General features: G+C 36.7%; 1 protein-coding gene and 1 long non-coding RNA gene across 2 annotated transcripts in view; one reads left to right on the plus strand and one right to left on the minus strand.

The window, feature by feature from the left end:
• LOC117204399 overlaps window positions 1–10,835 on the plus strand; it is a 47,009-nt gene extending 36,174 nt beyond the window's left edge. Inside the window, exons 2-3 of the mRNA XM_033441755.1 lie at window positions 5,464–5,663; window positions 8,107–10,835. Of these exons, the coding sequence (XP_033297646.1) occupies window positions 5,464–5,663; window positions 8,107–9,660 (1,754 nt within the window). The 3' untranslated portion in view covers window positions 9,661–10,835. The remainder of the gene's footprint in view (window positions 1–5,463; window positions 5,664–8,106) is intronic.
• The window catches only part of LOC117204405, a 39,721-nt gene extending 19,181 nt beyond the window's left edge, over window positions 1–20,540 (minus strand). Inside the window, exons 1-2 of the long non-coding RNA XR_004487086.1 lie at window positions 20,472–20,540; window positions 20,140–20,207 (exon numbers count right to left, since the gene is read on the minus strand). This is a non-coding gene — a long non-coding RNA (uncharacterized LOC117204405). The remainder of the gene's footprint in view (window positions 1–20,139; window positions 20,208–20,471) is intronic.
• Between the last annotated feature and the right edge of the window lie 721 nt (window positions 20,541–21,261).

Raw genomic sequence — 21,261 nt, forward strand, 5'->3', positions numbered from 1 at the left:
GCAACTGAATTTTGCCAATGGAGCTTTGTTTCTAAGCCAGTCGAGTTTGAAATCCTGTCAACGTGAACACGTGGACTTTGTAACTTTTTGACTGAATATACGACTGGACGACTGGTAAATTGGTGTACCCGTGAAAGTAAGTTAAACATATAGAATAAATTTGTTGTTTAGGGCTTTATTTTTTAGGAAAGTACGTTTGAACTTGTTTGGTTAAAAATTGGCGCGATATCGATGAATTTTCCAGTACAATTTTCTAGGCTTCAAACGAATGTATTTTATTATAGATTTTCAATTTATTTTTGGATGAAAAATAACCTTCTGCAGATTATACGTACGTTCTTGAATTATCTATTCTTCTTTTTCTACCTTTCTAATAATTCAAGTTATTCTATGAACACGATAGAAATCATACTTTATTCCCTCTTGACGTGAAAGTTACGTTCTAAACTAATCAAAAGCTATAGTGTTCAGAAAGATCCTCATTACCTAACATTAAAATCCCGAACTATTCCAGAAATATTATTTATGTTTAGACTTGATTCAATTCCCAATGTTAATTTAATACAAGGGACTCCACGTGGATGCATTGAAAAATAAGAAAAAAAGAAAAACGTGAGGAAAACCGAGGGCGTTCACGCCGGCGATTCATCAGTGAATAAATAATTCATGGTGTTTGCGGGGACAGGACCATGGCGGTAAAAACGTCTGGGGCCCTGTTTAACCAGGATGACGTTCCGGGACTGACAGGAGGCAGATGAGCGTGAAGGAACAAGGTGAAAAATGGAGGACTGTTAAACAGGATTTTCGATGTTGACCGAGGCAACGGAAAACGAGGACGGTACTTCCTGAGGGAAGCACGGAAGCTTCGTTTCTTTGATCTTCGTGGGACCGACGGACTCCGTTCGACTGTCGAAGAGACTTTTCTTACTTTTTCTATTGTATAGAAGTCGAGAATTAGGTCTCGGTTTAAAGTCTCTATCAAATTATTGTAGCTCGAGTTTGGACGATTCGATATCTGATGCAACATTATCAAATCCTATATAGCTAACAATTATAAATACTATGCACAATTAATTACGTAATGAATAATTACATAATTCAATAATTTCAATAAATTCAATAATTTTTTAAATAATTTCAAAGTGGAAAATTCTGTGACAAAAATTCCTAATATAACGAATTACAATATCTGTAATTTCATTTTCTTTTACAAGTCGCAAATATCAGAAATTTTCGAGGGACACTGTATTCCAAGAAAAAGATCGACTTTCTAAAATCACGGATGCAAACTGAAAGATCAAAGGCATACCTCCCACAGTTCTGCTTCGAAAAGAATAAGTTAACGGTATTGATTTTTGAAAGAGTCACCCGGTATACGTGACAGTCATGCGTTATCCTAGGATCTGAGGAAATAAACGGTTTCCTGAGTGAAACGTGCCACTGTGGTGTGGGCCAGCTACGAGGGACAGATAAAACATACGTCGAGGCACGTTTGAGCCTCTTCCACGCAAAGAACCAACCAATGCAATGCTTCAGCATTTCCGTATGTTCATAAATATTCATACATCTTTGTATTAAGAGTTCGTGAATGGAAAAAGGGACTGTCCTTGAACAAATGTCATAAGGGAAGAATATCCAACTTCATATACCTCTCTCTTCATCGAATTGAAGAATCATATTTGTCAAATCGAAGATCTGTTATCGTTCAATTTTGGTCGATTAAGCGATGCCTGAACGACGATGTTTGATCGGGACCTTCAACTCGCTGAGATAAGGCAAGAAGAGTTACTGGTTTGTATATACTCTCGTCGAAGAACTTTTGGATCGACAGGATGCGGGTCTACAGGAGGATTGCCTTATTTATGAGCCATTCACAACTGCCTAGTGTATATACTAGTTCTCAAATTTAATGGACCGTGAGAGAAAGAGAGAGGATGCTGACTCTATAGGATTCTTTAATTCGAAACATGTTTTCTGCTCTCGAAATACTACCATTTGAATAGAAAGATATATTATACATATATATCGATCATAAACATTTACGTAGATTCTTTAAATTTGGTGCATTACAGAGAAGATTGTTTTAGTTGTATTTCTGCATCAAATTTTGTATTAATTTAACGGAATAATTGAACGATTTTAAAAGTCAATAATCAATTTCATGTTATCAAAACCCATTTTTTTGTGAGTTTTAAGATAAAATATACGTTTTTGCGTCATATTGAACATCTTAAAAACGATGTTGCGATATTAAATCGAAATGAAAATTTCTTTTCCGGATAAAACGGATACATAAAATGTAAGAAGTGTATACAGACATTTGTGACTGACTGTATATACAATCTCGGCTCAAAAGGTTTCATAAATGAATCTCTTCGCAGAAAATACGATTCGCCGATTTCCCGCCTCAAACAGATGTTTCTTCGCTTTTGAACTACCAATAAAAAGAAACACTCTGGCTATAATTTTCTGTTTGCAAGATGGACGCCTAAAAACCGAAGTCAACGATGATTCACACGTTTCGTAATTCCGTTCCTGGAAAATCACACGTAGTCCGTAATTGTATCCGACAAATAAACTGACCTTGAAAGCAGCGTGTGATTCACCGTTGCAGAAATGTTTCGGACCAAGCGATTCGGAACCGTGCTTCAGCTGGAGCGAGATTAGAAAATTCGTTCCAGAAACGGCAGCGTAGCTCGGAGCTGCTTTCATTTTCCATTTTCATGCGAGCGAAACTCCGTTGGCTTAGTTTTCCATCGACGTTTAGTAGTGGAGAATACGATCGATCATGGCGACACTTTCGCGATAATGACGTGCTCAATCTCTCGCGGAATAGGTCCAAAAACGGTCGAGGATTTGCTACACACGAGACACTACAGCGTCCTGATAGGTAGACCTGTCACTTCGTAATAATTTACAGACATCATGTAGTAATTTGTGCCAGTATAATTTATGCGGACGCCGCGTGCAGTTTTCCACAGTCGTTGGAGCGAGAAGAACAACCACAGAACTCGCGTTACGATTTTTAATTCGCACTTTATCGATGTAATACCGAGTGACGGGAAAATACTGCAATTGAAAGTTTTGACGTAACTTTTTTGTAAAAGATGTTGAATTTTATTAAATATTTCGAAACGAACAACTTCAACAGTTGAATGATAATTCTACTCGAACTGAACGACTAAAGTTAACGACTGAGTGAAAAATAATTTCCTATCGTTTCAAACTGCTCCGAATCCTAAAAAAAGACATCAATTTAATATCCGGACGTAATATTATCTCTTGAAAGCTATCTATTAGATTAATTTATCATGGATACAATGTTACCCCAGTACGATATTTTTATTCTAGAAATCAATAAATCCACTACTCTATTATTACCCAATATTAAATGAAAAGCAAAAAAGTGATTGTTTGCGAAGGTTATAAATAACATCGCGGCAATTCTATTAGGAGACGACAATATTCAAACAAAAATGGCATGGAGTGAAATTTCACCCCTGATAGCTTCTGTCGAAGGCTAAGCAAGGTATAAATATCCATCGATGTAGAGTTTAAAAAAAGGCAGAAATCCATCACATTTATACTTATTCCACTCACGAAATTCACAAAGAATAAAATACACATAAAATAGAAAAATACTCAACAATGACTTTTATTTCATTCACGATGTGAGATTTTAGAACTTTATAGATTTGTATAATTACATAGACGATATATACTATAATATTTATGAATCTATATCTTCTACATTCGAAAAATTCCACAAATACTCTTCTGTTAGCAAGGTGATGCACTTACACCACTCTCGAAGCTATATTGCCGACGTAATTTATTAAATTGTGCAGTTCTATACCCTGTAAGGTAAAAAGCATTAAAAATGTTTTGTGTCATCATGGGTGTTTCCCCTTCGTTTCTATCTTTAGCAGTGGCAATCGATGCGAATATGGAAATGATCGCGGACTATTCGGTGACCATCAGCTGGTTTCCGTGGAAACCAGGTGGGGGCGTGTGTCGTAGGTCGTCGAGCGTAGGCTGGTCGTCGAATCCATCCGCGTGGACGTACACCAAGCGGTCAGGAATGCAGGTGAAGGATTTCCACGTAGTTTCTCTGCGCCAATTTACTTCCTTATTGGGCTGAAAAATGTCTGGAATCCTGTCCATCGCGTCCTTCCCGATATTTTACCCATGAACGTCCTTCGCTCGTGATAAGGAATTCCTCATGGAAGGTTAATGGATGTACTTAGCCGATGACTCGTTTCCCAACCACTTTGTGCACCTTCTCGTGTTACTCTGCGCCGAGTGTTCAATATAATAGACGAGATAATACAATGGAACCGGGACAACTCGAAAATTTCTATACAACAATTTTGTAGCTGTGAAAACTCTCTACAAATGGAAATATGTTTAAAAGTTATTTCCAATCATCTGTCGTGTTTAGATACATTATTTTACCTCTGTGATTTGGATTCACACAAGAAGCTTAAGTTTACTTTAATAAACATCAAATCAATATAACTTGTGACTCAAATTCACAATCAAACTTTGATCACCGTTACCTCAAAGTGATAGGAATATGGATATCTATATGTCTTATAATGAAAAATTATATATTAACCTACACCTACTATAACATTCATGTAAGAGGAAACACGAGTATGTGTTATAATCTATCATAATAACTAGCAGCAATAGAAAGAGTTTGATTCGATCAATCTAGACGTCGAATAAAGAAGAAATGTTAAAAAATTACTTTAAAAAGTATCGCAAAATAATTCAAGCATATTTAGATTTATTGTTTCTCTAACAATCCGAACCAATTATCATTTTCTGTATAAAACCAACGAATACCTCAATACCTATAAACAAAGCTGTATATACATACGTATATGTAGAAGATTCCCTACTGGCGTCGCGTCATAAAATTGGAAGACGTCGACGACAAGGGTGTAGTAGGAATCCCGGCGTCTATTTCTATCTTATGGCTGAAATAGTCATTATGGTCGACGAAACGTGGGTGTGTTTAGGTACTGTTTCCGACGGTAATTGGCCGGGGAAAGGGGAGATGAACCGTAAAGAGAGAAAGCACCTAGGGTGCCTGCGAGACCCATCCTCGCTCCTACGCCGTTCAATTGAATGACGTCAATCTTTTGATTACCTAAGCTTACGCGATTCATCCGCCCGCGTTCGAGCGGAGAAAAAGCTCGAAACATATTATTAAATTGAAGTCGCAGTCAACCGACGAGTCAAAGGGAATGTCAACTGAACGCATTGACAATTTTCAGATAAATTATGCACGGTCGACAGGGTACTTTTAATTAGATATGATTGGAGCGAAAGACCACCGCATACATCCGCAAGTACTGCACGAACAATCAGTATAATTCGAATCACTTTAGGCTGTGGCACTGATTGATCCGTATTAAGAGTCTAATTTTCTTTTTTCTCTCTCGTTTGTTCCAGGCGAACTGTACGTGGAGGACCTAGGTGAGAGGCGGATCGTATCCATCAGAATGGGATGGCTTTGGGTCGAGGGTACTCCCAGGCTCCCGTTGAGGGCATTGAACCTACGACAAGCAGCACCCAGCCTATGTCAACCGCACGCACTGGCTCTTGGGTTCACACTCAGCAACTCGCAGGGCCACACTCTTGCCACTTTTTGGGTAACTTCTCAGTTTTTTTATTGACTACTGAACTTACAGACAGAGAAATTATTTTTTGATATCAATCTTAACGATCTTTAACCTTTGGAGGGTATTAGAAGGTTTAAGACATGTCAGGGGAAAGTTAATTTATGTCCATGTGGCACTTTCATGGCACTCTCATAAAAACCTGAATCAGTATCTAATTGCTTCACTTACAGTCACTGAATATTACTCATTAAAATTATTCTTTTATTTAAAAACAAATTGTTAACTTTGTACAAAAATTCTGTTTTTGGAAAAACTTATGTTTTACGAACACAGGACGTCCTAGGTTAAAGATATTTATCAGCAAACATGTCAGCGATCAGTTCAAACCACTGTACGTACACTATAAAATGTATCTAAATATGTCATACATATTTAATTATAATTAAAGTAGAAATGACAAAATGAGATAGATACACGTAATTATATCTTATGGTTGTACCTATTTCAATAAAAGTACACATTAATATCAGAATAAGAATGTGATACCGGTCATTTTGATTAGTTTGACAGCTTTAACGTTAAAAATCGAAGGCTTGACTCTCTTTTGACATTAGATGTTAACTGATTCGAATCTGTGTTTCAAGATTTCGACCTTTTTGTCGGTATGTAATTCGAGGCATAACAGTATCAGGAACCTGGACGTGAAAGAAAGAAGAAGTGGACAGGCGAGATAGAATAATTCGCCGCAACACGCAATGTAATTACATGTAAATGGCTTTTATCCGTGGCACGATCCGTTTCCTCGCCCGCAAACACTTTCTCGTCTTGGTCAAAGCTCCTGTTTTGCTAAACGCCGCAATTTCTAATTACGCTCTGCCAACGTCTGCAGCTCGATTTCTATCTAGTTATACAATCCTACCATCTATCTCGACTCTTAGTTTATCAAAAGTTTCGATTCATTTAAATTTCTGTGTTAATTATCTGTATCCATCAGTGTATTTTCTTTGACTTTGGTTGAAATTGAAGTTTAAATGGCTGAAAATATATTTTATGAATATATTATACATGTGTTATAGGAAGCATTTTGAAATTTCATTAACGCTGTTAGGAGACACGTTTATGTATATTTCCAGATTGTTTCTACTGTTAATGAAATGCCAAAAAGTTTAGTTATAATACATTATAATCATAATTCGTATGAGTCTTCCATTGTAAGTATACAAATACCTTCATGAGTCACTGTAGATGAACCTCTCAGAAACTAAATTAATCAATTCTTCTTGTAAATTTGCCAATTTATTATCCAGATACATGATTAATGTGCAATTGTATAAATGTCACTTATTTCTTAAGAATTGAACATTAATCGTGTAGCTATGTAATGAAATTGAGAAATTCATAAAAAATTGAGTTTATCAAGGTTTTGAAAGGAACCAATGAAAAATTCATAAAGGTCGATTGATAAGATAAGGAAGAGACGCGAAGGACGCGAGCAGGTGACGTAACTCGTATCCGTACGGGGTGCGGAAGGTAATAAGGTCAGTAGGCAAGGTCAAAATCCGCCGGAGCGATCACGACGATAAGCGGACGCGTGGGAGATCCGCGCGCCACTCTCCCATGACCCGGCATTGTCAAGGAGTCCCACCATCCTCCTTTCCTGGCAAACGAGTTCCTTCGCCTCGTTACCTTACTGACTCAAAGGACGTTCGCGCGGTCATCCAGCGGCGTCTCGCTCGGAGCAACAAAGCTTGAGTCGCCATTCACAGATCTTAATAATAGCCTGTAATTGAGTTTACAATCGGCTAACAGACTCCTAACGTCGGTTTCCTTGAATATTTCAAGAATAATTATATAGTAGCGAGGGTTCTCTAAGACCCATTAAACGAATAACATAGGACGTGGCTAGAATTTCAATCGCTACATTAGAATGAGAAACACGAAGTATGAACGAGGAAAAGGGAAAGATTCGTCAACTGAACACCTTTCGTTAACACCAGTAAAACGACTCAACTGCATAAATATCCCTCTCACATTTTATAATACTATGTACAAAACATCAAAGGTATAGTTTATAATATTCAATGAATACAACATCAAAAGTGATCTCCTTATATGAAGTATTGAAAGTATACTTTTTATAGCATTCGATGTATAAAGCAAATCATTGTTTAGGTTTTATCTCTTCAAATATATGGACAAAAATATGAATTTGCACAAACGCCCGCAGACTAATAATTAATACACAATATTTACATAAGATATATTGAACATATTCTTCGAATCCTATTGGAAAAATAAAAAATAATTTCGCTTCAGATTTCCACTGGAATTCGAATTACATTCGAGACGCCTGGATAGAAGTTACATTGATCCATATATAAGTCAGAAAATCTATGTATTTAGTACTGAAGAAAATATCTAAGAAGTATATATCCAATATTTGTTAAGACAAAACTACTTTCCTGTTTTACAGGCGGATTCAGAACCCGTGTACTGGTCCTGGGTGAGAGCAATAGCAGCAGAATTGGTCAGGCAAACACCATTTCGAGCCCAACGCTGTCTAAACTTCCTGGAGATCCTGACCATCTGTCCAAGGGGACCTGTTCCATTACCCGACAGTCCCACAGAATCCAGAAGACGTTCCAGAAGCGAGTTACGCTGCTGGACCAGTGACTCTCCCACAGAGAAGGAGCCTAGAACAACCACGACAATCTTAGAAGAATCCAGACGAAGAGCGAGAAGCGAGTTACGTGGTTGGTCCAGTAGTAACTCCAGCGACGAAGATCTGTTAGGCGACTTTCGAAGTATTCCAACGATAATAACAAAGGACCAGCCGATGACCAGGACCTGGGGCTGCAGCGAAAGCAGCGAGGGAAGTGACGATAGTCTTCCTTGGAGCGGCGTGTGTCGTTCCAGCGTGGATTCCGTGGACTCAGCAGTGTCTATTCCTGAACCAGATACCAGAGAACAACGGATCCAAAGGTATAAAGAAGCCAGAAGACGAGAGAACGAAGCTAGAAGTAGAAGAGTGCTAGAAGAAGATGCTAGGAGACGAAAAGACAGAGCTGAAGAGAACAACAACGATATCCTAAAAACTTATGGCTCGAAATCGAGAAGTAGGTTCTACTCTGGCAACGACAATGACACCTATTGTCTAACATCCATAAAGAAGGACAACGATAGTGGCTATGAAGCTTCTAGACTAAAAAACGAGAAGAACATCATTATCAGATTGCCTCCTGTGAAGCCTAACGAGTCTTCCTTAGTCAGATTCGAAGACGATCATCGGAATGAGGATGATAAGAGGAACAATAATAGTCCCAGAAATGGTAACGCGAGTCCTGGTATACTTAGAATGGATATGAATGAGAGAAGAAGTCGTGCAAGAGAGAGGAGGAGCATCAGAGAGAAGAGCCAATTGCTTCAAACACAGCAATTTACTAATACAACTGTAGAGACTCTTCAGGAACGTAAGGAACGATTGGCCCAATTATCCTCGAGGATTCCAGTGCCTCGACAATTGTCGCAGAATTCGAAACTCGCGGAGAATTACAATTCGACGGCTCTGCCTAGGTCGTCGACCTCTCTGTCGGTTCTGACCGAGCCACCTTGCGAGGAAGACGTGGCCAGGCTCTTGGAACGGTGTCAAAGGGTAGACCATTACGTGCCAGTACGAGAGAAGCTGACTCTGTTCGAATCTCTGTCTAGACTAGGTGGTCGACTGGCTAGAAGCACCGAAGATCTCGGTCGAACGTCTTCGAAACCGAGTCCCAGAGGGAAGCAACGTGCCCGGTCGCTTCACGATCTCAACAGAGGAGCGAGGGCCGTTCCCGTCAGGGAAATGTGTCGATTCTTCGAGGGAGACGTTGAACAGGATCAGAATCAGAAAACTCCTCTTGCCAAAACGAGGTTCAGTGACCCTGTGACACCTACTAGGAGTACTACGTGGAAGGATGCTGCGAGTTCCAAAGGCAACGACACGCCTCACATAAGATCTTCCACGAGAAAGAAACATTATTTAAAGTAATGGTTGTGTTCGAGGTTCATCTTTACAAGTCCTAGATCCTCCTGCACAATAACTTACTAACTGATAATATTAATGACTTGACAAATTGCAAATTGTTTTGCTTATACACTTTTTCTTTACAATCTTCCTTTGCAATATCACGCGAAATGATCAGATGACTTGTGGATTCGTAAAATCTAATTTTCTTTCTTAGCGAACATATTGCTGTTAGATATGTAACTTACGAAGCTCCACTAATAATATTAGCTCAATTGTGTTAGAGGATGGTGTTTTCGAGTTTTCGGTGTCTGAGGCTCTGATGTGTCTCTGCTGAGAAATTCTTGTTCGAAAGCAGGCCTTTCAGAGGAACATACTCTGTCCTAGATTTGAGTGATTAGAGTCACAGAGAAAAGCGCCAGATCTGATACTTCGATTTCCGATTCCGTAGATTTACTGGTATTATAGACCGAATCGTGAAGTTAGAAAGGATCGATATCGATCAGTTTAGACGCGAATCCGCTCGCTTGACTGCGATGGATCGTCACACTCGTGTCGAGAGAAAGTCGCTGCCTGGAGCAGCTGGTTTTTTTGCTCTCCAGGATTTGAACTGTGCTCGATTCGAGGTTCCGATCAGACGTTTCCACGCGACACGAGCATCGACGATGCCTGGCAAAGTACAGGAAGAAATACAAGGTTTTTGCGAGCGCGGTTTTGTCAATTTTTCTTATTTATTGTATTTTCGTTCTGTTTTTTGTACGAGATTCCCCGGAGCCTAGCGTAGTCCACGAACGTGATTCGACGTCACGGATAAAGAGCGCATCGAATCGAAAGATGAGGAGGAAGAGAAAAAGAGAGGGAATAGGAGAAACCGGTAATTTCCATTCACTAAGCGATTCTCGCGCACGAAACACCTGCCGAATGCAAGTCGAAGGCGGTCTTCGATCTCTCGATTAACCGACCAAGACTCGTGGAATCGTTAATATCCGGAGATACGAGAGTTACAAATGAGAGACTGAACCATCCTGAAAAGTTCTACGTATTTTGTTGAGTGGAATGAGAGATAAGTTCTTAAGAGTTCTTACGGAAAGTTGCAATTATTAAGTTGTATAAATAGATTAACGAAGTTTTTGAAACCGTAAACAGTTAGGGGTCCTTTAATTTTGTACATAAAGTAATTATATTCAGGTTGTTCGAAAAATTCGTAAAAATGAAATTTAAGAATGATTGGAAAATGACATTTGTATAGAACTAGAATTTTATTGAATAATCTATGCATTGTTTCTTTTTGTGATAATATTCTACTATTTATTAGATTATTTTCTCGCAGAATTTTTCAACAACCAGTTCTTTCAAATGGTATTTGAAAGATTCTAAAGTACTCTGGTTTTTGCCATTAAAAAAGGTTTTATAGAGATTAGAATAAAAGTAAATGATTCAAATGTAATGGAACATATTAACTGGAATTATTCTTGTTTAATTAAAATTATGACTTTGGTTTATCATTTATTATTTATTCTATTATCTCACAAAAATTTCTAACGAATGAGCATCTTCCAATCATGAAAAGGCTACGAACGTTTCAAACAATCCTATATTTCCTTCCACGCGTACCTGAACGAATAAAATTCGCATTTAATTCGCCCGTCGTTTGATCAGCGATGGCTGTTGTAAATAATTTATTTAGTTAAAAATCGGAAGCCGGGAGAACGTAGCCAGCTATTGGTCGGATCTCGAACATCCGTTTCAACGAGTGGCGCGTGAACTAATATCGACTTCCGTTTGCTCTTCCAGTCAGGACGAACATTTCCATTCCTGTTTCTCCTTTGCTCTCCTTCTCTCTTTCTCATTCGTCTTTTTCTCTTTGAGTTCAACTAGGTCATGCGAACGACCCCTGAACCGTGTATCTCGTGACTCTTTTCTTTTGTTCCGCAAAAAAATAATCGCATTAGGAACCAGACGGAAAAAATAGAAGAAGAACGACTTTTAACGATGACGAGATTTTTTTTCTCGAGGCGATTTCCTTTGCCTGCAACCTATCGATTAACGATGGCCAAGAGATATCGAATTATCATCGAGAAATAGCGCTAACTATATAACGAAGTGCCAAAAAAGAAAAAGTGTTATGTTGCTTTTGTCGAGAAGAAATATGAAAATGTATAGAAAAATATAAATAATTAAATCTGTATATACTTGTTAATTTTAGGATTACAGAGATCGATATAATTTTTTTGTTTCGTGTCTCGGTTATTTCAGATCGCAGAAAAGTTACATTGGAATTACCTTTTATGCGATCTGCAAAGCGATTATTTATTACATGTGTATAAAATATATATATATATTATTATTAAGATATAGTTATATTGAGTTGGTTCTGTGAGAATCGATCGACTGATGTTGGAAACGTTTCGACGATAATTTTATACAATAAATTAATTCTTCTAGGTAAAGTAGCCTTTCGCTAATCAAAGATCGAATCCATTTATTTTTCGTATCTTCGTATACGCGTATCACATAGGAAGCCGTATGTACGATTGTGTGACAATGTACGATAATTCGAAAAATTAGTGTGCTTTGTGTAGAAACCTGTAAGCTGATGGAAGTATAATGGAAATATGTATGACGATTAACAGCGGGAAGATTAATTTAAACGACAGTGAATTGATCGAGCCTTGGTGAACTTTCGTATTACAAATCTAATCGAAATTTTTAGTTAATCACCTAGTAAATTTGTCGAATCGCTCATTAAAAAACGCAACTTCCAAAAACACTTTCCAAAGAGCAAAATAAAATATTATAAAGTAAATAACAATTATAAGATAATTATAACAAAATACGAAAAAATTGGATAGTTTGTAGTAAAATTTGTAAGATACAAATTGAATAACGTATGGCCAGTCTTGTCACCATCAAGTATCTCCACTTTTTAGAAAAAAATCATTCATCTTTTTCCACAATAATTTGCTTCAAGTCTTAGAAGTATTAAACTGTGTCAAGAATGAAAAGATTTTATAAAATGAACAATAAATAATTATAATAATATGTCATATTTCGTGGATAAGGTAAATGATATTAAATATTCCAGCCAAAGTTCGATATCGTCTTGTTGGGAAACAGAACATTTGTAATTAATTGGTTTCTTTTCCCAATCAGAGACAACATTTGTTCGAATTAAACATTTCAATGTTTGAGAGAAATTGAAGATAAATAAAATTGTTCCCTAATCCTACCAACACAATAAAGAATATATTTATTATCAAAAAGGCTACAAACTTTCCGTGCAATCTAATACGTATAATAAAAACGAATGAAGAGTTCGAGAACATATAACGAATGTATAAATAGGATATTTATGTTCAGTAATTGCTAACATGATAAATTACATTTCTATGTTTTTCCATAATACAGAATTTAAAGAGATATTTTTTGTACTTAAAACGATTTTCAAAGTTTTACTTTACTTTCAATTATCGAACTATGATTACAGATTAAATTTAATCAATAATAAAGATGTTCTCTATTTATACACTCGCAATGTGCACCGAAGAAATAGTTAACCTGCAGCAAAACAACCTCCAGCAAGGCTCGATCGTTTTCGCGTCAGCAAGCCGACGACCGTGTTCAGGGTGTGTCCTGGCAACCCTCTGTGCCCGGATGTCTTATCTCCTTATTCTTTCGCTCGCGAATAATGGCCGCGCATGCACGTCGAGAGGAAACACGTGCAGAGCTCGTCTGTAAAAATGTAGCAATTGAACGCGGTAGGGCGAACGTGAGAAGTCATCCGGGCAGTGAAGGGGTTGTTGCCGGAAAAAAGTGGAAAAACTCGGAGCGGACGTTGTTCCGCGGAAACACACTGGCAGCCTGTAAAACCGGTCGATCGCCAAAGAGTCCTCTAGTCCCTGGTCGGAGAAATCCGAAAAGGCTGTATACATGTATCCCCTATACGGGGCTGCGTAACAGAAACCCCCATAAAAAAAAAGAGATCATCCCTGCAATACATACGATCCTATAGTGGCTGAAGTATTCGTTGTCCTAAATAATGATAACAATAAATATTATAATAGAAGAACAGACACAACTCTGGCGGATTTGTATGTTACGTTTGTTGTAATAAAAAAGGACGAATAATGGCCGTTACATAAAAGTGATTGTCGTTAGAAAGTGGACGGGGAGAAGGCCTTGGCACTTCTCGTGCACTCCATAGCTTATACTTTTATACTTCGTTCTATTCCCCCATCAACTGCTCTCGTGTTCTTTTACACGCTCTTCTTTTACGAACACCCACGCGATTTTCCTTCTTTCCACCTGAGTCCGCGACCAGCCACGCGCTCCGCTAATTAGCGCGTGTTTTCGTAAGATCGCGAGCGAAGATTAGCAGGTCTCTTGAGGTGAACTTTAGAAAAGGAGAGGAGGCTTGTGCAACCATCGACACTGTGAAATTATTGTATCTCTAGCACGCTCCTCTGTTACAATAGGAAAGTGGAAAATTCCGAGAAACGCCTGAGGAAGGAAGATAGAAATCGAGAATTACTCTTGATGGAATATAATAAAGTCACAATTAAAACATTAAGTGGATATATTGATCGATTTAGCCGCAGCTAGATTCTTACGTGTTTCCTACGCGCGTAGACTTATTTTCATAGAATTTTTATGTATTGCTGCTTACAATTTCATGATGCACCAAAAATCATGGTGCAAAAGGATAAGTACATCCTGCTATTTCATTAATTTCCATCCTGTTATTTCAATGAAAATTAAAAATTATTTTTTCAACAGCACATATACATTTTCAATAATTGCGAAAACAAATTATCTGAATCCTGTCATTTTAATAGGTTCAATAGTACTTTACTTGCGAAAGGAAAAAAACTAATTCTGCATTGTCATTCTACGTTCCTGGCGAGGTTCAAGCACTTTATCTCCCTTTGGATTTTTTCGAATTTTTGTTTCTACGATCAGAACTAGTCGTATACTCTGAAATCTGATCAACTTGACGATTCAACGATGACCTCGTCATATCTCCTCTAGCAAGAGTAGAAGTTTAAGATTGAAAAGGGACGGTCGTCGATGAAACAGAGTTAATTTGCAGGCTCGAAGGCCAGAAAGTTTTTGCAAGGATCGCAGACTGTCCTCCATGCCGATACTCTTTAACTCTCGTTTATTTGGCCTGCTGGTGAACTCGTTCTTGCGTTTACAGGACCGCCCACTTTACGTTCCCCATGTAATTTTCATTCCACGCACTCGCACACGCGCTCTCGGGAAAAATAGAATATTCCATAGGGAGGAATCGACCGGCAGATAATTTATTTGCTAGCTTTAATGAAGTCAAATGTTGCGATAAATTTAACGATGTCGTTAGCCGAGCACCTGAACACAGCCTCCTGGAAAAAGAGTACACGACTCTGCGTCTGATAATCTAAACTCTGCCATCAAACTCTACCACTAACATAAATAAAAAAAAAAAAAAGAAAAAAGGAAGAGAAAAGAATGTAGGATACACGAGTAAGAAACAAGAAACTAGAGTATCATACAGTCGTCACGAAGATCACGACGCTTATCATAATTTACATTTTTCCTCGTTGGATCGCGAGCAACTCGATGCATATGCATACACGTTCAAGAGACACACCTGCGCTCAATGCAATTTGTCTCCTTGATAAGGTGCTCGTGTTCACTTTGTTAATCACTGCCGCGCGATCACGACACGTTCTATCCACCTTTCTCGATTATCTTTTTCTTTTTTGGTGTTCTATCAGTTCATCAAATGGCTATCACCTACGCGACATCAGCCGGAGTTGAAGTGAAAAATCGAAGGAAAGCATGTTAAACGGGTTCGTTGACCATTTACCGGGTTTCGTGCTAGCGTGAAGAATTTTTTCACGGGCACAAAATTTTTTTTCACGGCGATCGAACAAGCAGGTGTCCCGGGTGTGGTAAAAACAGCCGACGTAAACTAATGCCTGGTCGTCCATTACAGAGTAGAGAAGGCTCGTGTGTCCTGTCGGTTTCACGTTGGGCGTAGAAGAAACGCGCGTAATCGAGTGACTGACTGGCCTTGATAGTTGCCGGTGTTGACCACGTGAACCTATTCAAAGCGAAACAGGTACATTCGCGATCTCCTGATCTATCGATCGATGGCTAGCTTTTCGAATATACCTAGACTCCTACCGCGACGCTATTTACTCTCCTGTTATCTGATCACCAGTGAAACGAAAGCAACTACAGTGGCTTGACAAAGTGTCTGAACACTTCTAAAAACTTTTGATGACTATGCCATGAATGTTATATAAAAGATTTTGCATAGTGCACGACATGATTACAATCGGGCCTATCAGAAGCTACTCAACTTTCTACTAATTTCTTTATTTCATTACATAAGAATGCGATTAATGTTCAGTCTTCAAGAAACAAATAACTTACATCAGATCAAGCAGATTCTTTGCAAGAAGATGACATGAATAATACATTACAATAATAATAAATTCCAAAGTACATTAAAAAAAAGAATGGCAGTTTTGTAACATCATTGCTATTCTGTATCTTTCTATTCATGAAGTTGATCAGTGTGGTTTCAGAACGACTCAGTTTCCATGATATATTCATAAAATATACCTATTCGTTTAATATATTCGTGAGGTACATTCATAAAGTATATACATATAATATATTCATAAAAGGTTTCAGATACGTTCAGATACATGAGCCAGTTGAACATTGAAAACGTTCGTTTCTAGCATGAATACAATATTTCGTCCCGATGACACTGTCTTCGAAAGTCGAGAAATTAGTACCTTCTCCGGCGGAACTTTGTTTCAAGAAAAAGAAGATTTAACTGGTTTTTAACGAGCGTCATTAGTACCTCGTGATAGGAAGAAATCAGGTTTCGATAGTAGTTGTTTGTTAGAAAGAATCGTAATGGTATTCGCAGTCATTAGAAGGAATTAAGATGCTGTTGGCTTTCTAATCACGGATAGGAATGGAAATCGAAAACATGCTCGCTGAAGACTGACCTCGAAGTATTATAATGCTATCAGTGCAACGATTCGCTTACGATGCACTTGTCGCATGCAATTCGACAAGCACAACAATCTCTTTAACCTGCACTTAGTCCTCATCTACAGTTCGTAGAATGTTTAAAAAGTAATACGAAGACCGATACCTATCAATGAACGTGACATTAAACTTTACATCTCAGATTTTGAAATACTGACTTGGAAAAAAATTAGTTGTATTTTATACCCCCTGCGATTTGCTACGCCGAAGAACTTAATCAACCGATCGAATGACAAAAACTACCATCGCAATCGCAGCCAATCAGCTCGTATTATTTGCTATATAATTAATAATTGTATTACGTAAAGTAATGCGATTAGTAATTATATATGAAATAATGACGATTACCCGGGTCTCACCGCATGGAGGTTGCTGCGAGTGGAGACCCTCCCTATCCACGATCCCATCCACCCTTCCTTTTACGCAAAAATTGACTAATTTTTCATTAAAAAGTTTAAGGAAATTCTTCTTTTGATGTGCGTTTGCAAAACTATCAAACCTTTGATCGTTGTGCAGAGGGAACAACAAAAGGAACATTTCAAAAACCGACGCGAACAGCTAAATCTGACAGTAAATGATATAAAACTTACTACTACTACCACTACTACTACTACTACCACTACTACTACTACTACCACTACTACTACTACTACCACTATTACTACCACTACTACTACTACTACCACTATTACTACCACTACTACTACCGCTACTACTACCACTACTACTACTACTACCACCACCACCACTACTACTACTACTACTACCACTACTACTACCACTACTACCACTACTACTACTACTGCTATTACTAAATAGTACTTTAATTATGCATGTATTGAACCCAAAACTAATCGCAAGCACTGAAAGCATTAAAAGCAACTTAAAAGCATTGCAAGCAACTTGAAAGCATCCTATTTGCTAATTTCAAGAAAACCCCTACTTAATTGATAATCCAATTTAATCTGCCTAGTAAAAAGTCAAAGTTCTCATGAGTTCTAACTACACAAATATTTTAATATAACTGGGACTGGGAGAAGGGGTATTTTATGAAATACTTGTATCTTGAAATACTTCGTTCCTGTAGACATTTCTGAAACAAACTTGAATTTAAATCGATTAAAATAAAATAAAAAATTTTGTATAAGCTCTACCTATGAGGGTCTAATGCACTGCAATATTATAAAATTAATGAAACGTTAATAATTTTAAATCTAATCTTAAATGAAGGAAACATTTTAAAGGACACAAAAAAACTAAAATCTATTACTCTCTTAGAAATTCTGGAAATTCATAATCAAAGATGCAAAAGAAAATCGCGATATCATAATTCGCAACTCTAAAGCAAACACGATTATCATTTTATCGCAACTTTAATTCAAACCATAAACATTCTCTCGCGACATTAATAAAAAGGCACGTTATTATTTCGCAACTCTAATTCAATCCATAATTAATCTCTCGCGACACTAATAAGAAAAACCGCGACCTACCCAATGTGACGATGGACCGACATATACATCGGCCAAAAAAGAAAAGAAAGAACTACTACTACTACTACTACAAATACTAAAAGCGAGCATAGTGACAAAGTAGTAACGAGAATGACTTTCCATGCTCTGGATGATCCAGAGGATGGAAAGCCATTGGTAGTTGCCCTCTTGAACGGCAGTTTGCCGGGCCTCTTCGGCTCATAGCCTCTTCTTACTTCGGGCGCAATGCCCGCTGAAACTTAAATCTAGGCTCGAGTCTTTCTAATCGCAAAATAAAAAATAACTTATAGAGGTAAAGTAAAAAGATAAATCGCGGATGCTATTCCTAGCGCACATGGACGACCAACGATCATAGTGACCGCCGTCCGTTCGCATGTGCAAGCTCGTATGTTTCGGAACCCATTCGCGACCACGACCGCGATATTCGAAAAATCACACACACAGTGGAAAATACGTCGTGCACGATACGCTAACGCAACGTCAATCGCTGAAAAAATTGTTAAGCTTATAGACTACTCATCATGCCCATTGCCTTCCTCCCACCCAAGAAGCACCTGGGCACGTGAGTGAGATTCTAACAATGAACATGGAAGGGGTTAAACCTGAAAATCCTATGCTAAAAATATGATTAGCCTATCTATTATATTTTCTGTCTAACGGGCTAATATTCTTTGATTTTGCAATCTAATTGCATTTCAAATTTTAATAATTCTATACTGCATTTTACTTTATTATTTTAATGAACAATTAAACTATTAAGCTAGAATGAAGGAAATTAATGAAGAATACAGATATTTATTAAATATAAACTAAGATTCAAAGCAAGTAATATTTATATCAATGAATAACAATGGATTCTAAATGAACTTTATTACTCAAAATATCCTCAGGCGATATCTTTATCAAAACACATCTTTGAAAACACAAAAAAACGTTCACAACTTGTTTTGATTCTGATATCAGCCTGCCGCGAAATGTTTTCTTGCACGTGAAATTTGATAACATCCGTCATAACGGACAGACAGAGTTATACTTTAACATATACTTTCATATTTCATATTCCGAATTTTACTGAAATTATACTGTGTATACTCAAATGATAAAACTGCTCTATACCATAATAAAGTAAAACATTAAAATAAACATCATTTATAGTCTTCATCAGCATTATAATAACTTTAATCATACTTGTATTTCCATATTAACGAAGTCTGAGGGTATTAGACTTCTTCACTACAAAATACTTTGATTTTATAAATAATTATAATGAATATATTGTGAAATTTTCAATCATATGCATATATATATACTAATTATATCTCATAACATTATATTACTTATACAAAATACTTTATATTGCAGTATGTAAATATCATACTTATATATATTATATATATTAGCATCAACATTTAAAAACACGGTGTGCAAGAAAACCTATCCTAAACTAATAAATAAAATATAGACAAAAAATGTTACTACTCACGGGTATAAATACCCGCGGTCACTATGCTCGTCAAAAATTCTACGTATACAACCAATCACCCGTGTCGATTCGGATCATTCATCCTTCGACATGATTGAATGACCGGAGGAACACAAATACATGCGACTCACGATTAGCTGTGAAGAATTTTGTCTTCGATGTTGTTCTGATCCAAGGGAGTTCGTCATCAAGCCACCATCAAATTGGAATCCTCGAATTCAATGGAAGAAAACTGTAACAAAGCATAGAATATTTTAATTTACTAGTAATGACGGTGTTAATTACTTTAAAAGTTTGAAATAATAAACGACTAATTTCTACTAAATAAATATTTTTTCTAATAATATTCAATTTAGGAATGAAAAATTTACAAGTTTTCAAATTTTCAATCAAATTTTATTTTTTAATTAATAATAATTATCATGAAATATAAAAAATCGACTTAAATAAAATACAAAATAAGTAGTTACTTACATTTTTGGCTTTTGAAACACCACTAGGTATTTTCCAGGCAACAGGAAGAAGGGGAAGAAGTGGCATACCTTTAACAAAATATGAATTATTATAATTTATTTTGAGAAATACAGCGATGGTTGATCAAAAAATGTAACATAATAAAATATGAAACTCTATGAAGACTTAACTTTAATAGCAAAGGAAATTAAAATTCTAATAAACTATAATTAGAGTAAAAATTAAAATTCTAATATAAAAATCTAAAACTAGATTTTAGTTTTTAATTAATAATAATTGCAGCGAAATATAAGGAATAAAATTAATAGAATACAATGTGTAAAGATTCTTACATGTATAAATTTGAAACACCACTACATCCTTCCCAAAGAAGAGGAAAAATGATGGAAGTTATGAAAAACCTGTAACAAAACATGTTAAATACTATAAGTTGCTCTTGAAAACGCACTTGTGATTGTTAGAAAACTTAAAACAATGCAAAATAAAACTCTATTCAAACATGAAATTTTAATAATAAAAAGATTTGAAATTCTAATAAAGTTTAATTATTATATGAAAAGTGGAATTTTAACACAATAATGACAGACTTAGAAATTGAGGCTCTACCAATTTCTGAACGATATCAAACATTTTTATTGTGTACTTCAATAGCAAAATTTTAACATTTTAGTTCGATAAATAAATTAAAATGCAATGTACGAAAAACTTACATTCTTGAGCTCCAGGAAAGGCTTTATCCACTTGCGAGACCTGCGACTCTACTACCGAAAACGAACGTGTAACAAAAAAAATAGAGTAATAAACTATTAACACGTCCGTTTAAGTCAAATGACAATTGGCGGACACACTGACTCTAATTTCGCGTCTGATTATTACAATTAAATTTAATGAAAGTTGTTATGTTCTAAGTCAATATTAAATGTGATTTAACGCAGCAAGCACTGACTCTACCAACCGCATTGCGCGCGGTCACAAAAATATTCTAAAAGAAAAACTTTATAAAAGGTAGGGGATAGGGAGTCGAGTGTTTGTTTATGAAAATACTCCTTTTTTAGAACTACGAATTAATTATTATTTATTTACAATAGGTAAAATATACATACAAATATCATACCAAGAATA

This window comes from Bombus bifarius, unplaced genomic scaffold (assembly GCF_011952205.1).
Source record: "Bombus bifarius isolate JDL3187 unplaced genomic scaffold, Bbif_JDL3187 scf7180000007966, whole genome shotgun sequence".
In the NCBI taxonomy this organism is placed as follows: domain Eukaryota; kingdom Metazoa; phylum Arthropoda; class Insecta; order Hymenoptera; family Apidae; genus Bombus; species Bombus bifarius.